At 38.0% G+C, this 25567-nt stretch overlaps 1 protein-coding gene and 1 pseudogene across 3 annotated transcripts in view; one reads left to right on the forward strand and one right to left on the reverse strand.

Annotated features, from left to right (window-relative positions):
* Window positions 1–15611, forward strand: part of SMCHD1 (structural maintenance of chromosomes flexible hinge domain containing 1) — a 161865-nt gene extending 146254 nt beyond the window's left edge. The window contains exon 48 of one of the 3 annotated variants that reach the window (XM_012746148.3): window positions 4433–15611. In XM_012746148.3, the coding sequence (XP_012601602.1) occupies window positions 4433–4457 (25 nt within the window). In that variant the 3' untranslated portion in view covers window positions 4458–15611. The remainder of the gene's footprint in view (window positions 1–4432) is intronic. The other 2 variants (XM_020282427.2, XM_012746149.3) reach the window with 2 other exon arrangements.
* Window positions 15612–24925: 9314 nt separating this feature from the next.
* LOC105861041 (peptidyl-prolyl cis-trans isomerase A-like) lies at window positions 24926–25567 on the reverse strand (annotated as a pseudogene).

The following is a 25567-nucleotide window of genomic DNA, read 5'->3' on the forward strand; positions in this document are numbered from 1 at the left end:
ACAGCACTACTACAGACATTGATTTGGATCGTATTAATTAAGATTGTGTAGCAATTCAGAGTTAGTGTGGGTTAAAGTTTACTAGTATTACTAATTAGTAGTATCATTTTCATCATAGTCATACATATATAAGTTATATAGATTTATAGTGTTGTACTATATAATGTGAGCCACATATAATTTTAAATTCTCTGGGAGCCATATTAAGAAGATAAAAAGAAACAATGAGATTAATTTTAATAATATATTTTATTGAACTCAATATCTAAAATATTATTTCAACATGTAAGCAATGTAAAAAATTATTAATGGGCTATTTTACATTTTTTTTTCATACAAAGTCTTCAAAATTCAGAAGATAGCAAATCTCAATTAGGACTAGCTACATTGCAAGTATTCTGGAGCCACACATGGCTAGTAGCTACTGTATTGGACAGAACAGGTATAGAAAGAGCTTACAATACTAAAATCTTATATTCTATGCATCCTCACCCCTATTCCATTCCCTACAGGCAACATTTGTTGTGCTAATTTTTGGTTATTCTATTGTTACCTTCATTTTTAAGATATACTTATCTCAAATTTTATCAGCTTCAGATAGTATAGTTCACCTGGCCTCTTGGTGTGAAGGTCTATGTTGCTTGGCCCACCTAATGACTTTTGAACTGAATTGTTCTAAATTATTTGCGAATTTAACATTCGTGATTGCTTAGTTGTATTCTATTCTACGGCCACAACCAAATTCTCCATGCTTTTCTCAAAGATAGAAAACCATAAACATTTTATGTTATTACAGCTATGTAAATATTGTTTGGTACTAGGCAAAGTTGTGTGCTAGAATTACATTTCCTTCTCTGTATAGTTCTAATGTCATGACCCTTATTTAGGCCACTAGTCAGTGCTCCAAACAAATTTTCCATATTCTGTTATTCTTAAAAGCATGTTAAATTGTATTCTAATTGTTACTTAGACCATTTCTTGTATATCGTTTATTTTTCTGGAGTTTTTAATTGCTTTCTTTATTCTTTCATCATATATCTTGATCACATCCTCTTCCTTCTGAACTAGTCACTAGTAACTGGGTGAGCCTTCTGGAAGTCTGCCATCCTGGGTCTTCTTTGGCTTCTGTCTTCAGTTGAACCCACTATTTCTTGGATTTCGTATCTTTTTACTTCTTATAACTTCCTTAGAAAAACTGTGTAGAAAGAAATTTGGAGACTTTGCATATCTGAAAATGTCTTCATTCTGCTTTCACATTTGATTGAAATTTTCCGGGGGTAACAGAATGGAATCAAGGCTACAATATACTAGAGGAGAAAGATTGGGAAGTAGTGTAGAAATAATGGGAGATAGTCTGCCTCTTGCAACCCCAGAAAGACTCAAAGTCTAGCACCAAACAGGGAGATAAAACGATGGAGGAGACTGGAAAAGGAGAGGAAGCCACAGCCTAGAATGTGCCAGATTTTCAACCCAAACTTTGAAAGCTTTCTTCCCTTGTTACTAAGTGTAAAAAGCCTGCTAACTACAAAGTTAGATAACAACAGAAATTAATTGAACGTTGGTGTATTGGCTTTTTTAGTATAGTTGCTGGCACTCTAGAGGCCTAATGCTGGCCTCTGGGAGCCAGAAGCCTGATGTTTGGCTCTTCTCCAAACATTCAGAGCAAAGCCTGCCGGCCCACTGACCCTACTATGCCCTATCCCAGTTAAAATTCCCACTCAGAGAAGAGACTTGATGGGAAAACCGTTCTGTTTTTCTAATGGTAGAAGAAATCCTGGCTAACAACCTCCTCTTTATTAAATGTTGTTAGATAACCAAGAATCAGCCACATAAGAGAGAAAATGCAAGATAAATAGCAAAACCAACCCTGGAAGAACATTCAGTAAAGAGATTAGCCTTTTTATTAAAAATTATAATTACTAATTAGGAAAAAAGAATAGCCAAGACAAGAATGAGTAAACACAGATTACAAATATTGTTGTTGAAATTAAAAGTCCAACAAAAGGACAGGCCAGGTGTGTGGTGGCTCACGCCTGTAATCCTAGCACTCTTGGGAGGCTGAGGTGGAAGGATCGCTCAAGGTTAGGAGTTCGAAACCCAGCCTGAGCAAGAGCAAGACCCTGTCTCTACTAAAAATAGAAATTAATTGGCCAACTAAAAATCCATATATAAAAATTAGCTGGGCATGGTGGCACATGCCTGTAGTCCCAGCTACTCAGGAGGCTGAGGCAGGAGAATTGCTCAAGCCCAGGAGTCGGAGGTTGCTGTCAGCTAGGCTGATGCCATGGCACTCTAGCCTGGGCAATAGGGTAAGACTGTCTCCAAAAAAAAAATTAGATTAAAAAAAAATGTCCAACAGAAGGACTAAAGTCAAAGAAATTTTCCAAATAGGAGGAAAAAAATGTAAAGAGATAAAAGCAGATAGAACCAATTCAGACTATCAGGAATCCTAGAAAGAAGAAAACCAATCATGCAGAAGAGAGTTTCCTAGGGGTGAATGAAAGGCACACATCCGTTGAATGCCCGGCACAAAACTAACAAAAGATATACTAAGATACTTCACAGTAAAACTGTAGAATATTAAAGGGGGAAAACCATAAATGTTTTCAGAGAGCCAAAGAAAGAGAACCATATTGCCAATACAGCTTTTGGTATATAGGAAACACAAAAAGCCATCATTTGTTTAGCTTTGTAGTGGCAGTGTTAGAAGCTTTAGGTTAAAAATTTGGTGTATTCTGGCCTGTAACTTTCTCCCTTTTGCATCCTGCTTATCTTTAGGAAATTTGTTCAAATCACCATTCAGTTAGTGATTTTCTCATCCCCAGTCTCTGCCTATTCTCCATAAATTTTGAAGTAATAATTCTCTCTCAAAATATCTGAGCATTTGAAATAAAGTATCTTGACAGTATTGAAGTATTGATATATTTTATCCATACAATCAGGAACAAATTAAATAGTAAGAAAGGAAATAGATACATAGTATGTGTGTGCCTTTATGTATTTATATTTATGTTTTTATTTATATTTGTATATATATTGAATTTATATTTGTTAGCTTTTAATATAGATTACATACTATGTTTCAACTTTAAGATGTCACTAATTATAAGAAATGCCACTATTTTCTGAAACATTAAAGAAAAATACTGCTAATTAGCTCATGACATAAAGTGCATCTGGATTTCAGAGATGTTAAATGTGAAAAAAATATGGATCTTAGAATCAATTAAATATGCTTAGCAATGTATGATACTTTGAGGCAACTCAATTGTTTTCTTGCATAGAGCCTTCGGTTCTCTAATTGATTTCTTATGTATAAAGATTACAAATTAACTCACTATCAAAAATGTGTATTGGCCAGGCACGGTGGTGTATACCTGTAATCCTAGTACTCTGGGAGGACAAGGCAGGAGGATAGCTGTAACCCAGGAGTTTGAGGTTGCTGTGAGTTAGGCTGATGCCATGGCACTCTAGCCTGGGCAACAAAGTGAGACTCTGTCTTAAAAAAAAAAAGTGTAACTTCTATTTGGAGATGGCAATTCAGGGAACTATCATTAGAAAATAAAGCATTTATATATATATGAATAAAAAAGATAGATACATGCCACAGTGTTCACTGTGTTCATCTTCACATGAATGAGGTAATGTATATTTCAAAATATTTTTCCTTTTGCTTCTATTATTTTGTGACTTTTATAATCATTATAATTCTTAAAATAGTAATTTCATTTAAGGGAAGGGTAAAAAGTAAGCAAAAATCTGCAGATTTTGGGTCTGAGATAATACCATTCCAAAGAACTATGGTAAAAACTACTTATATTACCTATATATAATTATACATATATATATAACTATATAATATATGTATAGTTACATGTATGTGTATAACTGAGTGTGTATATATACACACACATTAACTACTTTTTTCTTCCTTCCCACCCCCAGAGATAGAGTCTCGCTGTGTTGACCAGGCTACAGTGCAGTGGTGTCACCATAGTTCACTGCAACTTCAAACTCTTGGGTTCAAGCGATTCTCCTGCCTCAGCTTCCCCAGTAGCTGAGACTACAGGCATGGGCCACCATGCCTGGCTAAGTTTTCTGTTTTTACTAGAAACGGGGTCTTGCTCTTGCTTGGGCTGGTCTCAAACTCCTAAGCTCAAGCAGTCCTCCCACCTTGGCCTTCCAGAGTGCTAGGATAACAGGCGTGAGCCACCATGCCCGGCCAACTACTGCTTTTATTTTCAGACTTCTTTGTCTACTGGTGACATAAACGATTCTATATAAGGATTTAATTAAATATGTTTACCAAGAATTATAATTAATAGAACATAGTTCCACTGGATATTTAAGTATCCAGGTATGATGAGGGAATTCTGGAAAAGAAATCTGTGGTACATAAAACTTACTTTTTTTTTTTCCCCACTTTGACCAGGATTATAACCAAAATAGATATATGAAATGTGGTAGAGAGGGGGGGCCATTGGCCTCACTAAGAATGCCCTGCCTTCTCCATCTTTGTTTCAGAAGACCAAGAAGGTGACTTACAAGACTGAATATTTCTGGGGACAATACAAGTATCTGGGCGTGAATTTTCATGTCTATCCAGATGGGAATGGAAGCAACCATTCAATTTTATGAATCTCACTGGACAGAATGGATTTACTAGAATTATGCCAGTTATCGTGCTCTTTGGTTGTCATTATCTTGCAAATGTGTCAGAGGAAAATGTGCTAATATGGCAGTGACTGTAAAACTGGCACACAGCATTTGTTAGTACTGAAGAAAAGCATATGTACTATTTTTCAGTATAATTATAACGAATGTTAGAACTATTTCTTGAAAACCTTTTTATTACTTTTGTGTGACTTTATTTAACAAGGATGTTTTGTCTTTTGTGTAAGGAAGGTTCTAGAGGCTAGATATTTAATTGTAAATATGTGAGAAAACTCAGTGAAGAATTCAGGATAAAATTGAAAAAGCACAGGTATCTGGGAATTCAAATGTTAAGATACATAGAAAAACATTAAATTGATGAGTGAACTTATGACAACAGTAGCATTTCAAATTTCTAAAGACTCATCCTGTATATATATAAAATATCCAGCATCATCAATTTTTATAAGTACTGTTTGACTTTATTAATACTAGATTATATAGTCTCAGCCTTAATTCTACATTTACGTTATTTTGTAATTTTTTATTATTATTTTTAAGAGGTTAAAGAAAACATACACTCATATTAATGTGCTGTAAAGACATTTAAATTGTGCATTAATTCAAACTAAATGTTTGTCAGTATGGATGTCTTTGTGTCAGTTTAAGACTATTGATCTGTGAAGTTATTTTGTAAGGAAATACTTTTGGTACAGTTTTGTGTCCCAGGAAATGTGTGTATTTTTTAATCCTTTCTGAATATGCAGTAAAGTTAATAAACAGGATTGTTTCTTCCCTACTGAATAGATAAGTGTTTTTATTTTTAATTGAAAGCTCCATAAAAATTACCTTAGTAAACTATTACAATGTTAACCTGTGTTTATAATTGGAAATCATTTAAACATGTTGTTAGAGAAAGAAACAAAATGGCAATAATAGAATCAGCAATTGGAAAGATTGGCTTCCATAATGCTATTGGTTGAGTATCCCTATCCAAAATGCTGGGACCAGAAGTGTTTCAGACCTTGGATTTTTTCAGATTTGGAATATTTGCTTTATACTTTCCAGTTGAACATCCCTAATCTGAAATTGGAAATGCTCCAATGAGCATTTCCTTTGAGTATCATGTCAGTGCTCAGAAAGTTTCAAATTTTGGAGCATTTCTGCTTTCAAATTTTCAGATTAGGGAAACTCAGCCTATTTGGAGAGAAATGACTTTTTAGAAACTAGACTTGAGGGCCCGGTGTGGTGGCTCATGCCTGTAATCCTAGCACTCTGGGAGGATGAGGTGAGCAGATCATTTGAGCTCAGGAATTCTAGACTATCCTGAGCAAGAGTGAGACCCCGTCTCTACTAAAAAAAGAAAAAACTAGCTGGGCAACTAAAAATAGAAACAAAAAAAATTAGCCGGCATCGTGGCACATGCCTATAATACCAGCTACTTGGGAGGTTGAGGCAGGAGGATCACTTGAGCCCAAGAGTTTGAGGTTGCTGTGAGCTAGGCTGATGCCATGGCACTCTAGCCCGGGCAACAGAGTGAGACTCTGTCTCAAAAAAAAGAAAGAAACTAGACTTGAAAGCATAATTAGTATGTGGAAGTAGTTGGCTTTTATAATTCCCTGTATCAGGAAGGTAGTCATGTTTTAAATAGAAGGCATTGAGACCACATAAAAGCAAGTAAATCTGTTTTTAAATTTCTTAACTTTTGTTAGAAATATGTCATGTCGATTTTTATTGCTTAAAATAGCAGATTTTATGGATATTATCTAGCACTGAGCCCATATTTACAAATTTTTTTGTCTTATAATATTATAAATGTTGTATCAATAAAGTTTTAAGGATGTATATCCATTTTTGTGGGGTTTTTCCACCCTTTAAAAATTAACCTTGATGTTCCCAGTAATTACAGTAAAAAGTTTTTTGTACATTTTTTCAGTTGAGTTTATCTAAGGATTTTTCTCAATATATTAAGTTATTCTTTTCTACATTTGAGCATATATTGAGGTCCATGTTATACTAAATATTAATAATAGACCACTTTTGTCTTTAACATTTAATATATAAGAACAATTACATTTGTTAAGACTTAATTTTAGACTTTTACTACAAAAGAATGTAACTAAAGAAAAATTAACACCACAACCATTCTTCCTATATAGTGTGATATATAATCTACAATTGTGATGATGGTTATTGTTTCCTGATTTCTTCTTCCAAAGGAAAATAGCCTATTTGTATTTTGAAGTGACTGAAATATTAATAAAACTCTTTCCATGCCTCTTTTCACATTACACCCATCAATTTTCATGTGTACATTTGGCCAGGTCTGTAGTAAAACTAGGCTAGACTTAAAGTTTTATAGAATTCTTGATGTAAGTTTTTTAAATAAGGAGACTAATATTTGTTGCATATACATCATTGCTAATTATTTTAAGTGAAATTGGTTATCAATTGTTAATATTAGTGCCAAAAAGATAAAAGTTCCAATTATTAAATATTAGTACTAAAAAGATAAATGTATCTTCGTCTGTTTTATACTTTTGACTAGATGACTTGATTATAGTCATTATAAAATGGGTGGGATTAATTCCATTATATTTCTAGAGTAGAATTTTCAAATAATACTTTTTAGTAAAAAAATTGTTTTTTATACTGGGAAACTGGTTAAAAGCATAAAAAAACAGCCATTTAAAACCTCTGGAAATTATTGTAAGGGCAAATGGTACTGAAGAAACATCTATTCAAGAAAATCTACAAAAATTCTATAAGAAAGGTGAAAATCTGGATCACAAAACAACCAGAAATCAAATAACAATATGGCAGTATTAAGTTCTTACCCATCAATAACAGCATTGAATGTGAATGGACTAAACAAGACCCAACTATATGTTGTATACAGGAAACCCACTTCACCTATAAAGACATACAGACTGAAAATAAAAGGATAGAAAGAGATATTGCATGCAAATGGAAACCCAAAGCAGGAGAAGCTATATTTCTATCAGATAAAATATTAATAGATTTCAAGACACACTTTAAAAAATCAAAGTCATACAATGATAAATGGGTTGATTCAGCAAGAGGATATAACAATTCTAAATACATATCCCAACAGTGGGGTATTCAGATATGTAAATTAAATATTAACAGAGTTAGAGTGATAGATCCCCCCCAATACAATAATTGCTGGAGACCTCAACACTTTGCTTTCAAAACTGGACTGATCAGACAGAAAATGAACGAAGAAACATCGGATTTAATCTGCACTATAGGCCAAATCGTCCTGATAGATATTTACAGAACATTTCATCCAATACCTACAGAATACATTCTTCTCAGCTCATGGGTCATTCTCAAGAATAGACCATATGCGAGGCCACAAAACAAGTCTTAAAAAGTTTTTTTTTTAATTGAAATCAAATCAAGTATTTTCTCTGACCACAATGAAATAAAACTAGAAATCAATAACAAGTAGAACATTGTAAACTCTACAAACACATGGAAATTAAACAGTATGTTTCTGGATGACCAGTGGGTCAATGAAGAGACTAAAAAGGAAATTTAAAAATTTCTCAAAACAAGTGAAAATGAAAACAACATATCAAAGCCTATGGGATACAGCAAAAGCAGTAATAAGATGAAAGTTTATAGCAATAAGTGCATACATCAAAAAAGGAGAAAGTTTCAAATAAACAGCCTAATGATGCATCTGAAAGAACTAGAAAAACAAACCAAAATTAAAAGAAATATAAAGATCAGAGCAGAAATTAATTGAAACAAAAAATATTAAAGATTAATGAAATATTTTCTTTTGTGAAGATAAAATTAACAAACCTTTAGACTAAGAAAAAAAAGAAGACCCAAATAAATAAAATGAGATGGAGAAAAAGACATTACAACTCATACTGCAGAAATCCAAAGGATCATTAGAGACTATGAGCAACTATATGCCAACAAATTGGAAAACAGAAGAAATGGATAAATTCCTAGACACAACATACCAAGATTGAACCAGGAAGAAATCCAAAATGTGAATAAACTAATAATAAGTAACAAGATAGATATAGTAATAAAAAGTCTCCCATCAAAGAAAGGCCAGGACCCAATGGCTTCCCTGCTGAATTCTACCAAGCGTTTGAAGAAGAACTAGTACCAATCCTACTTAAACTGTTCCAAAAATTTGAGGAGGTGGGAATACTCCCAAACTCATTTTACAAGGCTTGTGTCACCTTGATACCAAAATCAGACAAAGACACAGCAAAAAAAGAAACTATAGGCCAGTATCTCTGATAAACAGAGAAACAGAGATCCTCACCAAAATACTACCAAACCAAATTCCACAATACATTAAAAGATTATTCATTATGATCAAGTGTGATTCATCCCAGGAATGCAAGGATTGTTGAACATATGTAAATCAATGTGATACATCTTATGAACAGAATGAAGGATGAAAAACGTGATCATTTCAATTGATGCTGAAAAAGCATTTAATAAGATTCAACATCCTTTCATGCTAAAAACTGAGGATAGGGCCGGGCGCGGTGGCTCACGCCTGTAATCCTAGCTCTCTGGGAGGCCGAGGCGGGCGGATTGCTCAAGGTCAGGAGTTCAAAACCAGCCTGAGCAAGAGCGAGACCCCGTCTCTACTATAAATAGAAAGAAACTAATTGGCCAACTGATATATATATAAAAAATTAGCCGGGCATGGTGGCGCATGCCTGTAGTCCCAGCTACTCGGGAGGCTGAGACAGAAGGATCGCTCGAGCCCAGGAGTTTGAGGTTGCTGTGAGCTAGGCTGACGCCACGGCACTCACTCTAGCCTGGGCAACAAAGCGAGACTCTGTCTCAAAAAAAAAAAAAAAAAAAAAAAAAAACTGAGGATAGAAGGAACTTACTTCAACATGATAAAAGTCATTTGAGAGACTCACAGCTAGTGTACTGAAATGATGAAAAACTGAAAGCTTTTCCTCTAAGATCTGGAACAAGACAAGGGTGTATACTTTCACCATTGTTATTCAACATAGTACTGGAAGTTCTAGCTAGAGCAATCAGACAACAAAATTAATGACAACCAGGTTGGGAAGGAAAAAGTCAAATTGTCCATGTCTGCAAACAATATGATCTTATATCCAGACAAACCTAAAGACTTAAGAAGAAAAAAAAACTACTAGAACTGACAAATTCAGTAAAGCTACAGGATACAAAATCAACATACAAAAATAAGCATTTCTATATGCCAACAGCAAACAATTTTAAAAATAAACCAAGAAAATAATCCCATTTACAATAGCTACAAATAAAATAAGACACCTAGGAATAAACTTTACCAAAGAAGTGAAAGTTCTCTATAATGAAAAGTATAAAACAAAGCCATCCTGAGCAAAAAGAACAAAACTGGGGGAATCACATTTACCCAGCTTTGAATTATACTACAGAGCTATAGTAACCAAAACAGCATGGTGCTAGCATAAAAACAGACACATAGACCAATGGAACAGAATAGAGAGCACAGAAATAAATCTACACAACTATAGTGAACTTATCTTCAACAAAGGTGCCAAAAACATACAGTGGGAAAAGGACAGTCCCTTCAATAAATGGTGGTGGGGAAACTGGATATCCATATACAGAAGGATGAAACTAGACCCTTGTCTCTTGCCATATGCAAAGATCAAATCAAAATGGATTAAAGACTTAGATATAAGACCTAAGACTTAGGGGCTGGGCGTGGTGGCTCACGCCTGTAATCCTAGCACTTTGGGAGGCCAAGGCGGGTGGATTGCTCAAGGTCAGGAGTTCAAAACCAGCCTGAGCGAGACCCCGTCTCTACCAAAAATAGAAAGAAATTAATTGACCAACTAAAAATATATATACAAAAAATTAGCCGGGCATGGTGGTGCATGCCTGTAGTCCCAGCTACTCGGGAGGCTGAGGCAGTAGGATCGCTGAGCCCCGGAGATTGAGGTTGCTGTGAGCCAGGCTGACACCACGGCACTCACTCTAGCCTGGGCAACAAAGTGAGACTCTGTCTCAAAAAAAAAAAAAAAAAAAAGACCTAAGACTTAAATCTAAAGCTACTAAAAGAAAACACTGGGAAAATGCTTCAGGACATTGGTCTGGGAAAGGACTTTTTGAGTAATACCCTCATAGCACAGACAACCAAAGCAAAATTGGACAAATGCAATCACATCAAGCTAGAAAGCTTCTGCACAGCAAAGGAACATTCAACAAAGCAAAGAGACAACCCCCAGAATGGGAGAAAATATGTGCAAACTACCCATCTGAAAAGGGATTGATAATTAGAATATATAGGGAGCTCCAACAACTCAGTAGGAAAAATATCAAATAATCCAATTAAAAATGGACAAAGGATCTGAAGACATTTCTCAAAAGAAGACATAAAAATGGCCAACAGATATATGAAAAAATGCTCAACATAATTAGCCATCAGAGAAATGCAAATCAAAACTACCATGAAATATCATCTCACACCAGTTAAAATGGCTCTTATCAAAAAGACAGGAAATAATTAATGCTGGCAAAGATGAAGAGAAAAGGGAACCCTTTCACATTGGTGGTGGGAATGTAAATTTGTGCAACCACTATGGAGAACAGCATGAAGATTCCTAAAAATAAAAATAGAGCCACAATGTGACCCAGAAATCCACCCACTGTTAGGTATGTATCAAAGAAAGGGTAATCAATATATTTCAGATATCTACACTCTCATGTTTATTTCAGCACTATACACTGTACCCAAAATTTGGAATCATCCTAAGTGTCCAACAGATGAATGGATAAAGAAATTATGGTACATATACACAATAGAATATAACATAGCCAAGAAAAGAATGAAATCCTGCCATTTGCAATAACATGGATGGAACTGGGGAACGTTATGTTAAATGAAATAATCCAAGCACAGAAAGACAAATCTCACATGTTCTCTCATATGTAGGAGCTAAATATTAAAACAATCTCATAGAAACAATAGAATGATGGTTACCAGAGGCTGGGAAGGGTAGTGGGGAGGTGGGGGATAAAATGGGGATGCTAATGGATACAAAAATATAGTTAGATAGAATGAACAATATTTGATAGCACAACCAAGTGACTAGAATGAACAATATTTGATAGCACAACCAAGTGACTATAATTAATAAGTTAGGATGTACTTTAAAGGAACTAAAAGTGGAATTGGAATGTTCCTGACACAAAGAAATGATAGATGTCTGAGATGATAGATGCCCCAGTTACCTTGATTTGATTAATACACATTGTATGCCTGTATCAAAATATCACATATACCCTATAAAAATATGCAACTATAATGTACCCATCACAATTAAAAATAATTTTTAAAAAAAGAGAATCTGGAATTTTGGACCATGATTTATTGCTCTCTTCCACCTCCCAGCTCAGAAAGCAAACTTGGATACTTGTCCCTCCATCTCCCAGCTAGAGGGCTTTTTTTTTTTTCTCAAAAGGAACAGGACTTAAGCTCTCATCCTGCCTACAGTTGCATATTGCTGGAGCTAAATCCTAAATTGGTGTAGTTGAGAGATGAAGGCTCCCTTTGCCCATCCAGGCTGCCACACTACATTGAGCATGATGCAAAGCTTGGAATGGGTTAAGAATATGAAGACAGATGGTAAAGTAATAATCATCTCAAAAAATATATAGTGAAAAGATCATTCTGAAATTAATATGCTACCTGCTATGGACTGAATTCTATCTCCCCAAAGAAATTTATATGTTGAAACCCTAACCTCCAATGTGACTGTTTGTGGAGATAGGTCTTTAGGAGATAATGAAAGTCAAATGAGGTCACAATACTGAGGCCCTAATTCGATAGAACTGTGGCCTTAAAAGAAGAGGAGGTGATTTCTCTCCTTCCCTATCCTCCTCTGCCATGTGAGGACACAATGAGAAGCTGGCCATTTGAAGCCATAAAGAGAACCCTCATGAGTACCCAACAGTGTTGGCACCCTGATCTCAGACTTCTGTCTTTGGAACTGTGAGAACATAAATGTGTTGGCTAAGCCACCCAATCCATGCTATTTTGTTATGGCAGTCTGTGCTGACTAATACTCTACATTAGGAAATAGTTACTCAGTGTGTAAAAGTAGTAAAGGAGGAATAGAGAAGCAAAAGAAATAAGATACATAGAAAACAAAGGTGGCACATCTCCAACTGTATCAATAATAACATTAAATGTAAATGGTTTAAAGAATCTAATCAAAAGGCAGAGGTTGCCAGACTGGATTTTTAAAAGACAAATCCAACTACTTGTTGTCTATAGATGTACTTTTTTTCCTTTCCTTCTTGTTTTTTTTTTTTTTTTTTTGAGAGAGAGAGAGAACCTACCTCTGTCACCTGGGTTAGAGTGCAGTGGGATCATCATAGTTCACTGCAACCTCAAATTCATGAGCTCAAGCAATCCTCCTGCCTCAGCCTCCTGAGTAGCTGGGACTACAAGTGTGCACCACCATAGCTGGCATATATGGAAGTTAACATACTCTCAGATAAAGAGTGGGCCATAGAGGAAATCAAAAGGCATTCAGAAAACACTGAGGTGAGTAAAAATCAAGATATAACATACCAAAACTTATGAGATACAGTTAAAGCAGTGCTTAGAGGCAAATGTAAGGCTGTAAATGACTACATTAAGAAAGAAAAAAGTCTAAAATCAATAATTTAATCTTCCCCTTTGCAACACTGGAAAAGAAGGGAAAACTAAACCTAAAGTCAGTATAAGGAAGAAAATAATAAAGATTATAATGGAAATGAATAGAACGACATAGAGGACAGAACTACAATGAAAAAGCAATGAAACACACAAAGCTGGTTCTTTGAAGAAATCAACAAAATTCGTAAACCACTAGCTTGTTTGCCAAAGAAAAAAGAGATAATGTACAAGAATAGAGAATATACTAAAATCAGAAGTGAAAGAGGGACACTACTACTGACCTTACAGAAATAAAATGAATTATAAAGGAATACTATGAGCAATTATATGTGAATAAATTACATAACATAGATAAAATGGACAAATTCCTTAACAACTACTGGAATGGCCTCAAGAAGAAACAATCTGAATTGACCTATTACTGTGTTTCCCTGAAAACAAGACCTACCCATAAAATAAGCCCTAGCAGGATTTCTAAGCATTTGCGCAATATAAGCCCTACCCCGAAAATAAGACCTAGTGGTGGGCGTGGCCATGCAGTGTATCTGCAAAACCCATGCATTTCATCATGGAGCGGAGGGGTAAAGAAGACAAGCTGCCCTTCTCATCTGCCCCGTCCTGATAGCTACTATCCCAGAGGTGACCAGAAAGGTGCGGGCAGCCCCACAAACAAGGTCGGCTCCCCCTGTCAGGTCCCGGCCGTCCTGTGTGTGCTGCAAGCTGAGGTTTTGAGGGGAAAATAACACATCCCCTGAAATAAGCCCTAGGGTGTCTTGAGGAAAAATAAATATAAGACCCTGTCTTATTTTAGGGGAAACACGGTACAAGTAAAGAGATTGAATCACTAATCAAAAACTACAAAGAAAATCTCAGGTCCAAATGCCTTCACCACTGAATTCTATCAAACATTTAAAGGATTAATACCAATTCTTCACAAACTCTTCCCAAAAATAAGAGAGAAAACTTTCCATCTCATTCTTTGAGTCTAGTAATACCCTGATAACCAAAACCAAAGACATCACAAGAAAATTACAGGCCAATATATTTTATGAATATGGATGCAAAAATCCTCAAAAAAATACTAGTAAAACAAATACAGTACATATAAAAAGAATTATACATTCTAGTCAGGTGGAATTTATCATAGGAAGGTAAGATTGGGTTAATATCTAAAAATAAATATCAATAGAATATTATATTTATTGATATAGTCATATCAATAGTATTTTTTAAATCACACGATTATCTCCATAGACACAGAAAAAGCATTTAACAAAATCCAACCCCCTTTCATAATAACACTAAACTAGCTAGTACTAGAATAGCACTTCCTCAGTCTGATAATAAGCATCTATGAAAACCCACAGCTAATATCACACTAAATGGTGAAACAATAGTTGCTTTTCCTCTAAGATCAGGAACAAGACAAGGATGTCTACTCTTGCCATTTCTATTAAACATTGTATCAGAGGTTCTAAGCCAGGGTAGTTAGGCAAGAAAAAGAACATGCATCCAGATTGGGAAGAAGCAGAACCATCTCTGTTTTCATATGGCATAATAATCTTATATATAGAAAACTCTAAAGAATCCACTAAAAACTTAGAACTAATAAATGAGCTTAGCAAGGTTGCAGGATACAAGATCAATATTCCAAGAATCAATTATACATCTATATATTTGTAGTGAATAATTCAAAATGAAGTTAAAACAGTCACACTCACAATAGCATAAAAAAGAATAAAATACTTAGGAATAAATTTAACAAAAAAGTGAAAATTTATATGCTGAAAACTACAAAACATTGTTGAAAGAAATTAAATATCTAAGTAAATGGAAGAAGAACATTCCATATTCATGAGTGGGAAGACTTAATATTATTAAGATGGCAATGCTCCCCAAACTTATCTACAGAGTCAACACCATCCCTATCAGAATCCACCTGACTTCTTTGTACAAATTAACAAGCTGATTTTACAATTCATATGAAATTGCAAGGGACACAGAATAGCTAAAAATGATCCTGAAAAAGAAGAATAAAGTAGGAGGACTCACTTCTCAGTTTCACAACTTACTGTCAAGCAACATAATCAAGACAGTGTGGCACTTGAACAAGAATAGGCATATTGCTGGGCATGGTGGCATGTCCCTGTAGTCCCAGCTACTCAGAAGATGAGACAAGAGGAACACTTGAGCCCAGGAGTTGGAGACCAGTCTGGGCAACATAGGGAGACCCCTTCTCTAATGAAAAAAAAAAAAAAAAAAAGAATAGGCATCTAGATAAATGTAAGAGAATTTAGAGTTCAGATATAAATATAGGCATCAATAATCAATTGCTTTTCAACAAGGATGCCAAGACTATCCAAAGGGGAAAGAATAGTCTTTTTAACAAATGGTGCAGAGACACCTGCATAGTCACTTGCAAAAGAATTGAGTTGGATCCTTATCTCACATCATGAACAAAAATAAACTCAAAATAGATCAAAGACCTAAATGTAAGAACAAAAACTATAAACTCTTAGAAGAAAACAAGAGTAAATTTTCATAACCTTGAATTGGACAAAGGATTCTTAAATATGACACTTATGAAAGCATGAGCAACAACAACAAAAAATAGATAAATTGGACTCCATCAAAATTAAAAACTTTTTGGCTTTTGATGTGAAGAGATAGGAGCACTCATACACTGCTGGTGGGACTTCAAACTAGTTCAACCTCTGTGGAAAGTAATATGAAGATACCTCAAAGAGCTACAAGTAGAATTACCATTTGATCCAGCAATCCCATTACTGGGCAAAAAGAACAAAAAGCATTCTATAAAAAAGACATCTGCACTCGAATGTTTATAGCGGCACAATTCACAATTGCGAAGATGTGGAAACAACCCAAGTGCCCATCAATTCATGAGTGGATTAATAAAATGTGGTATATGTATACCATGGAGTACTACTCAGCCACAAAAAATAATGGTGATCTAGCACCTCTTGTATTATCCTGGTTAGAGCTGGAGCTCATTCTACTAAGTGAAGTATCACAAGAAAGGAAAAACAAGAACCACATGTACTCACCACCAAATCGGTATTAACTGATCAACACTTATGTGCATGTATAGTAGTAACATTAACCGGGTATCGGGCAGGTGGAAGTGGGGAGGAGGGAATGGTTTATACACACCTAATGGGTGCAGTGTGCACTGTCTGGGGGGTGGACATGCTTGAAGCTCTGACTCGGGTGGGGCAAAGGCAAGATACATAACCTAAACATTTGTAACCCCATAATATACTGAAATTAAAAAATAAAAATAAAAAAAAAACTTTTTGGCTTTGAATGACTCTATCAAGAATGTGAATCCGACTTCTACATGTCAAGAAATAAAAAGAATGTGAAGATAATCAGCAGAATGGGAGAAAATATTTACATACATTTACATACATTCATAAAGAACCCTTGAAGTTCAAAAATATAACTACAATTTTTAAATGGGCAAAAGACATACATAGACCTAGCTCCAGAAGATTAATACAAATGTCTAATAAGTACATGGAAAAATGCTCAATATCATTGATCATCAGGGAAATGCTAATCAAAACCACAATGAGATACCATTTCATATCCACTAGAATGAATACAAAAAGTCAATATTAGGAAGTGTTGGTGAGAAGGTATGGAAATTGGAACCTTCATGCATTGCTGGTGGGAATATAAAGTGGTCCAGCCACTTTGGAAAGCTATCTGACAGTTTCTCTAATGATTAAACATAGAGTTACAATATGACCCAGCAATTCCATTCCTGGGTATATTACTCAAGAGAAATGATAACATCCACATACATTTTTACATGAATTTTTATAACAGCATATTATTTTTATTATGAGTCCAAAGGTGGAAACAACCCAAGTGTACATCAATGGATAGATGAATAAACAAAAGATCTTATAGCCATACGATGGAATAGTATTTGGCCATAAAAAAGAATGGAGTGCTGATACATGCTACAAACATATGTGAACCTTGAAAACATCATGCTAGGCCGGGCGCAGTGGCTCACATCTGTAATCTTAGCACTCTGGGAGGCTGAGGTGGGCAGCTTGCCCGAGGTAAGGAGTTCGAAACCAGCCTGAGCAAGAGCAAGACCCCATCTCTACTAAAAATAGAAATTAATTGGCCAACTAATATACATAGAAAAAATTAGCCGGGCATGGTGGCGCATGCCTGTAGTCCCAGCTACTCGGGAGGCTGAAGCAGGAGGATTGCTTGAGCCCAGGAGTTGGAGGTTGCTGTGAGCTAGGCTGGCACCACAGCACTCTAGCCCAGGCAACAGCTCAAAAAAAAAAAAAAAAAAGAAAAGAAAAGAAAACATCATGCTACGTGAAAGAGCCAGTCATGAAAGAACACATATGATCCACTCATATGAAAATTTAGAATAGGGAAATCTATCAAGACAGAAAGTAGCTCAGTGGTTGTTTAGTGTTGGGATGGGGGACAGAAGGTGATGGATTTGACAGCCAAAGGATATAGAGTTATTCTCGTGGGTTGAATTGTGTCCCCCAAAAAGACATGCTATGCTGAAGTCTAACCCCCACTACCCCAAAACGTGGCCTTGTTGGAAATAGGGTCTTTATAGAGGTAATCAAGTTAAATTGAGTTCATTAGGATGGGCTAACCCAATGTGACTGGTGTCCTTATTTGGATACAGACACACACAGAGGGAAGAAGGTGTGAAGACAGCCATGTGCCTAGAGTGATGCGTCTACAAACCAAGGCCCTGGAGGCTGGAGGAGCGAGGAAGGAATCTCAGAGCAGGGCACTGCCAGCACCTCCATTTCCAACCTGCAGCCTCCCAAACTCTGAGGCAATTTCTGTTGTCTGAAGCCGCCTAGGCTTTGGCACTTTATTATGGCAACCCTAGGAAACTAGTACAGGCGAGGATAGCTAAAGGATAAAGAGTTCCTTCTTGATGACTTGGAAATTCACGCTAAGGAAAAAAATAAAAATAAAAAAGAGTTTCTTCTTGAGGTGATGGAAAGGTTCCAGAAATGACTGTGTTGATAGTTGCACATGTTTAGATATGTACATAAAACCATTGAATTGTACACTTTCAGTGACTCAATTTTGTGGTATGTGAATTATACTTCAATAAAGCTTTTTTTTTTTTTTTTTGCGACAGAGTCTTGCTCTATTGCCTGGGCTAGGTGCAGTGGTGTCATCATAGCTCACAGCAACCTCAAACTCCTGGGCTCAGGCGATCCTCGTGCCTTAGCCTCCCAAGTAGCTAAGACTACAGGCATGTGCCACAATGCCCAGCTAATTTTTTCTATTTTTAGTAGAGATGGAGTCAGGCTCTTGCTCGGACTGGTCTCCAATTCCTGACCTCAAGCAAACCTCCCACCTCGGCCTCCCAGAATGCTAAGATTATAGGCGTGAGACACTGCGCCCAGGCATAAAGCTAAGTTTTATTTTTTTAATTTTATTTATTTATTTATTATAGCATATTATGGGGGTACAAGTGTTAAGGTTACATATATTGCCCATGCCCCCGTCTCCCATCGAGTAAGAGCTTCAAGTGTGTCCATCCCCCAAACGTTGCACATCTTACTCGTTTGGTTGTATATACCCATCCCCTCCTCCCCCCCCCACCCTCCCGACACCCGATAAATGTTACTCCTATATGTCAAAGCTAATTTTTAAATGAATAAGAAATATGACAACTATTTTAGAATATTGTAGAGAAGTAATTAATAGTGGCATGGGTAATACATATATAAAATTAATAGGGCTTGGAGTAGGCAATTTGATATACTCAAAGCAATCATGAGTAAGAAATCTTCAGAATGGAAATATAAAGAGTCCCCCAGATTCCAGAAATGTTACAATAAATAAAAAATAACAACAAACCCGCCTCTAGACCCAGCAGTGAACTACAGCACACCAAAGACAAGGATAAAGGCAACAAAAGACCATAAAAAACAAAGGAATGGCAGACTAAGTCAAACTTCTCAAAGCCTGCAGATAATGAATACCATCTTAAGTCACTGAGAGATGGTTGTGTGTGTGTGTGTTTTTTTTTTCTTGAGACAGTCTCTCGCTTTGTTGCCCAGGCTAGAGTGAGTGCCGTGGCATCATCCTAGCTCACAGCAACCTCAAACTCCTGGGCTCAAGCAATCCTCCTGCCTCAGCCTCCCAAGTAGCTGGGACTACAGGCATGTGCCACCATGCCCGGCTAATTTTTTCTATATATATTAGTTGGCCAATTAATTTCTTTCTATTTTTGGTAGAGACAGGGTCTTGCTCTTGCTCAGGCTGGTTTCGAACTCCTGACCTCGAGCAATCCTCCCCCCTCTGCCTCCTAGAGTGCTAGGATTACAGGCGTGAGCCACTGCGCCCAGCCGAGAGATGGTAACTAAATAAAGAAGTTTATATCTAACTAAACTGTTACTTAAGAGTGAAGGGTCTAAATAAGGCATTTTAAACAAGAGAGGAAAAAACTACATGTGTAGGCTGATTACAAAAAGGTCCTCAGTTTTCTATGCCCTGTGTAACCTACAGACCTCAGCACGTGAACGAGCCCAGGTAACCCACAGACTCAAATGCAATAATAAATAATTATTGTTTCAATCCACTAAGTATTGTTGTCATATTTTAGGTCTCAGTACACAACTGAGGTGCTGACATTTTCAGGAAACAAACCCAGGAGGAAGGAGTCGGATGCAAGAAGCATTTCAAAGAGACGAAGGTAAATATAAACAGACGTTAACTACATGAAATAACCGGTGGCTAGGGTCCTTTTTAATGGAGCATTGCAAGAAATATTGGAGGGAGAGGTTAGTGATTGATGTTGGCCATCTTAGTTTTCAAAACTATTTTTCTTCCTTTTGAAGTGCTGATTCCAGCCTTTGGTCCGTTTTCCTATTGGATTGTTCATCTTTTTCCTGCTGATTTGTTGTTGTTGCTGATGTGCTAAGTTCTGCTATAAATTCGCGCTCAGTTATGTGTTTTGCGACATGTGAGAGGGGCTGGAGGCCTTGGGGGCCTTCAGAGAAGGCTGAGGTTGGCCAGGGTCTTGCAGGTGGGGTTGAAGTTCCCCATGCACAGGTCGCCTGCCTTCCCACGCGGACGGAACAGCTCGCGGGTAGCTGGACAGGGGCTTGAGAGGGGAAAGACCTGCTTTCCCTGCTCAGCCTTCCTCAGGCAAATTAGCTGTGTTTCCAGCCTTCACGTTCTTTTTTTTTTTTTTCTTTTTTTTTAAGACAGGGTCCCGCTCTGTCGCCCAGGCTGGAGTGAGGTGGTGTGGTCATAGCTCACTGCAGCCTCGAACTCCTGGGCTCAAGCGATCCTCCTGCCTCAGCCTCCCCAGTAGCTGGGACTACAGGCTTGAGCCACCGCGCCCAGCTCCCATTCCTGTTTTTGAAGACCACTTTCCACGGGGGATAAGATGGATGTGTGCGTTTGTCCAGTTTGGGTCATCTCTGAGCAAATATCCCTGGGGAAGGGAGTGGGGCAGATCGGAGGAAACCGTCCTCCACATGAAATGGCTTTTGTTGTCCAGAGTTGCTCCCTTTAAAATTTTGAAGTTATCTGGAAGAAGGATTTAGAACTGCAATCTAATGTGATTATTCGTAATGAATCTGCCTTCAAAAGATACAATTTATTTGTATTTCTCTGGGATTCACTTAGAAGCGGCAGTTCAAAGCTTGAAGCGGGTTTTCCTTTTATTTCTTATCTCTGACAGATGACAGATCTCTCTTGCTAAGCAGGGACTTGGCAATGCCTGGTTCTCAGTCCCAGCTATTTAACAGTAAGGTTAAGGCAAACTGTAATTCTGAGGCAGTGCTTGTTTTGAAACCTTATTTGGCCCCTCGTTGGGGTGGGAAGCACTCTGGCTGCAGGTCACGTGCTTTGGCCTAGAGAGAGGGTGACTCTATTTTGTTCTCTGCCTGACCGGGCCTTGCAGTGGGTGGGGAGGGCCGAAAATAGTCGTTTCTTGGCTGCATCGGGCGGGTGGGAGGGTCTCTGTCCGTTGTCAAGTGAGAAGAAGGAAGGTCCCCTGAGGTTGGCCTCGCCAGTCACCGTGGATGTGTAGTGAGTGCCGTTCATAAAGCCCCGAGGAAAACTTTACAGAGGTTTGGATTTATTCAAGTCGTTTACGTCTGTTAAAGATAAAACTGAGGCCGGGCACAGTGGCTCACGCTTGTGACCCCAGCACTTTGGGAGGCTGAGGCGGGAGGATGGCTTGAGGCCAGGAGTTGGAGGCCGCAGTGGGCTATGATCGTGCACTCCAGCCTGGGCGACAGAGCAAGACCCTATCTCTAAAAAAAAAAAAACAAAGGAAATCAGGTTAAAGCAAATGTCAAGGTAAATCTTCAAAGAGGAAAAAACCCAAGAAGTCTTAAAAAGATTTGCTCAATATCTTTTATATAAACAAAGACAATAGCATCTTCCTATGGCACTTTAAGAGTTAATATGCTTTAAAGAGTTTTAAAAGCAATGGTCTCAAATAGTGGGGTTTTCTTACCAGTGAGCTATGACCCCATGTCGCTGCACTCCAGCCTGGGCGACAGAGCGAGACCCTGTCTCTAAAACAGACAAACAAACAAAAAAGATGAAACTGAAGTGCTCGCTTTTTCAAAGCGTGAGTTTTCCACTTGTTTGCAAGGTGGTATTCCTGGATCCCGGTTCTTTATTATACATGTTGATTTGGTCAACGGCCTTGTGAAAGTCTAATATCTGCTCACTTTCACTCATTCGACCCAAGTTATAAATAAGTACAAGCGAGGCACCAGGCATTGTGCCAGGTATAGGGACAAAATGTGAATAAGATGAATAAGAAATCATTTTCGGAGTCATCGATGGTGCTGGAAGTCAGACCGCAGTGTCACTAGCCGGGAGGGGTGGCGAGGGGCTCTGGGCTGCTGATCCCGTTTTGCTCCCTGATCCTGGTGCTGCTTACACGCGGCTGTGTTCACTCTGAAAATTTGTTGAGCTGATCGCTTGCGATTTATGCATTTTTTTGTAAGAATGTTATACTTTGATAAAATTTACATTCGTAAACTACCATCCGCATTTATTTATTTAGAGACAGGGTCTGGCTCTGTTGCCCACGCCGGAGTACAGTGGCCATTCGCAGGTACAAAGTGGCAACCCTACAGCCTTGAACTCCTCGGCCGAGGCCATCCTCTCACCTCAGCCTCCCGAGTAGCTGAGGCTACAGGCACACACCACTGCACCTGGCCTATGAACACTTATTTTTAATATTTTAAAAATATTATTACATTGGAATCTCTAGTAGTACGGTGAAAGGTTCTTTTAGGGTTGAAACGCATTGGAACTAAGTTCTGGTAACGTTTTTCTAATGTTCTTTCTATTTTTCCCAGGAATCCTGGCACCACTTTACCCCCAAACAGCCCTTTAGAAACATAACCTCAGAATATTCAAGAAATAAAATACTTTGTTTTTATCCTTTTAAAAGCGAGGAAAAAACATGTTAAGAGTGTAACAGAAAACTAAGGCACATTCCTCCTGAACCCTCAACACTCTCTAAATACGAAACTCTTATCTCACCTTGTATTTTCCATTAGTCAAAAGATATTAGTGACTTTAAGTCAAAAAATGTTCTAAGATGTCAGTGTGGCTTGGATTGTGGGCTGCTGTGCACTTCTTAACTGTGCTAGGACCAGCCTCGATCATTTACAGAGGATACAGCAAGATGCTTGTGTGTTTTTCTTAGCTCCTGAAGATGACTTTAAGAGTATGTGTAATGAAATGTCTTTGATTAACTTTTAGGCAATCAACTGTGCAAAGATAGAGCCAAGGAAAGCTCATGCAAATATGCAGCTTCATCAGCAACCAACTAAACAACCAAGTCTCTAGTGCTAAATCAACTTTTTAAAAATATAAGCTTTATAAAATTACCAAAATGCATGAGGCAGTAACCGAACAGGAGAAGAACTTGCTCTGAGTGGAGGGATTATAACTGATAGCGATCCAGCTCTTTCTCGTTTTTTCTTACTTTACTATTTGCATTTGCATTGATATTTACTAATGTTTTAGCCTTTATAAAGATGGGTTAAACAAACAGTTTGGCTTTCGGTTCATTTTAGGTCTCTGAGAACGGCAAAATAATTTATTATGCAAACCTAGGCACATTTGAAGATGAAAAGAGACATTAAAAATAATTAACAGTGTTAGGTGACCCGAGTAACCTGAGGCTGGCTGGGCAAGTCAGGACTTCTGGTCAGCCCTCTTATCTCCAGAAAAAAACAAACCAGAGTTTGGTGGAGTTTTTGTTTGTTTTGTTTTGTTTGTTCATCTCCACCAGTCTTCTCTGTGTCTTTTAACAGTGGCATGTCCTGTCCCCTTTCCTCAAGTCCATTTCTCCTCAGTCCCACTGGCCCCGCTTAGATTAGCGCCTCAGTGTAGCTAATCTCCCAGCAGGCTCTGCGTGTCCTTATTTATTAAAAACATCCAATGTACAAGGTCACATTCATTGCCCCTTCTTCTCTTGCAAATCGCGGCAGACTTAAAGCAAAACCAAACAAAACAGAAAACACCCAGCTCGAACTCATACCACGCCACAGTCTTTCCTAATTAATATTCAACTTCTCTGATTGCCTCAATCAAGCTCTGTTTTCTCATCATCATCTAGGTACACAATTTTGTTTTGTTTTTTGAGACAGGGTTTCATTCTGTTGCTCCAACTGGAGTGCAGTGGCCTGATTATAGCTCACTGCAACCTCGCACTCCTGGGCTCAAGCGATTGTCCTGCCTCAGCCTCCCGAGTAGATGGGGCTACAGGCATGTACCACCATGCCTAACTAATTTTTAAATTTTTTGTAGAGATGGGGTCTCACTATGTTGCTCAGGCTGAAACAGACTGACTAATCAGTTTCCTGTTTTGATATAGCTTCTTGTTCTGGTGTGGTCCAGAGATTACAATTTATCTCATTTTAACCAGTAAAGAACAAGACAGCAAAATCTCGTCGATTGCAAAATCCTGCTCTAGAGAGCAGGCGACTTCCCTGGAGCCCGCGAAGGTGCAGCTAGGCTTAAGCTCCAACGTATAGTAATCTTGTCTTCATTTTAATAGTAAAAATCACACCCAGGGTGGAGATTTAAAATGCTAATACTACATACTATACGTGAAGCGTGTAAAGCTACCACGCAGGTGCTAGGGTTACATGCTTCCACGTAACCCTTCCCTTTAGCAAAGCCACATAGACCCAATTCCCGCACCAGCCTTGAGGAGCAGCCGGACTTTTCCTTTCTCAGTGCTGGCTCCCTTGTGCACAAGCGAGGGAAACTTGTTCTTTGCTGCTAAGTCCAGGGATGTCTCTCTTTTGTCATTGCTATTTAGTTAGTTCAGTCATTGCTCTTTAGTCATTGCTATTTAGTTTAGTTATTTCATAATCATAAACTTAACTCTGCAACCCAGCTAGACTTGGAGGGGAATAAGGAAAACATGAAACCCGGAGAACTGCAGTGAGAGCACAAAGATTACAGGAGATGGCGAGCAGGTGGGCTAGCTGGTGCTCTCCTGCGCTACAGAAGGAATGGTCTGGTGGTTAAGACAAAGCATTTAAGTCAAATTTATTGGAGTTGTCCACAGTCAGCAATGGTGATCTTCTTGCTGGTCTTGCCATTCCTGGACCCAAAGCACTCCATGGCTTCTATAACATTCGTGCCCTCTTTCCCCTTGCCAAAGGCCACATGCTTGCCATCCGACCACTCAGTCTTGGCAGTGCAGAGGAAAACTGGGAACCATTTGTGTTGGTCCAGCATTTGCCATGGACAAGATGCTAGGACCTGTATGTTTCAGGATGAAGTTCTCATCATCGAATTTCTCGCCGTAGGTAGACTTGCCACGAGTGCCATTATGGCGTGTGAAGTCACCACCCTGGCATATAAACCCTGGAATAATTCTGTGAAAGCAGGAACCCTTAGAGCCAAATCCTTCCTCTCCAGTGCTCAGAGCACAGAAGCTTTCTGCTGTCTTTGGAACTTTGAAAACAGCTCCAATCTGTTAACATAGCTTTATGGATTAGATAAGCTGTCACTTCTTGGTTTCCAGGTCTCTTACCTCAAAGGAGATGTGGCCCAAGGGCTTGCCATCAACGGCGATATTGAAGAACATGGTGGGGTTGACCATGGTGAGTAGCCAGCGACTCCGGGAAACAGCAGCGTCTGCAAAGCCTGGTGATGTCTCTTGTCTTCTATCCTGGGAGATTACAG

Source organism: Microcebus murinus, chromosome 17, assembly GCF_040939455.1.
Source record: "Microcebus murinus isolate Inina chromosome 17, M.murinus_Inina_mat1.0, whole genome shotgun sequence".
In the NCBI taxonomy this organism is placed as follows: domain Eukaryota; kingdom Metazoa; phylum Chordata; class Mammalia; order Primates; family Cheirogaleidae; genus Microcebus; species Microcebus murinus.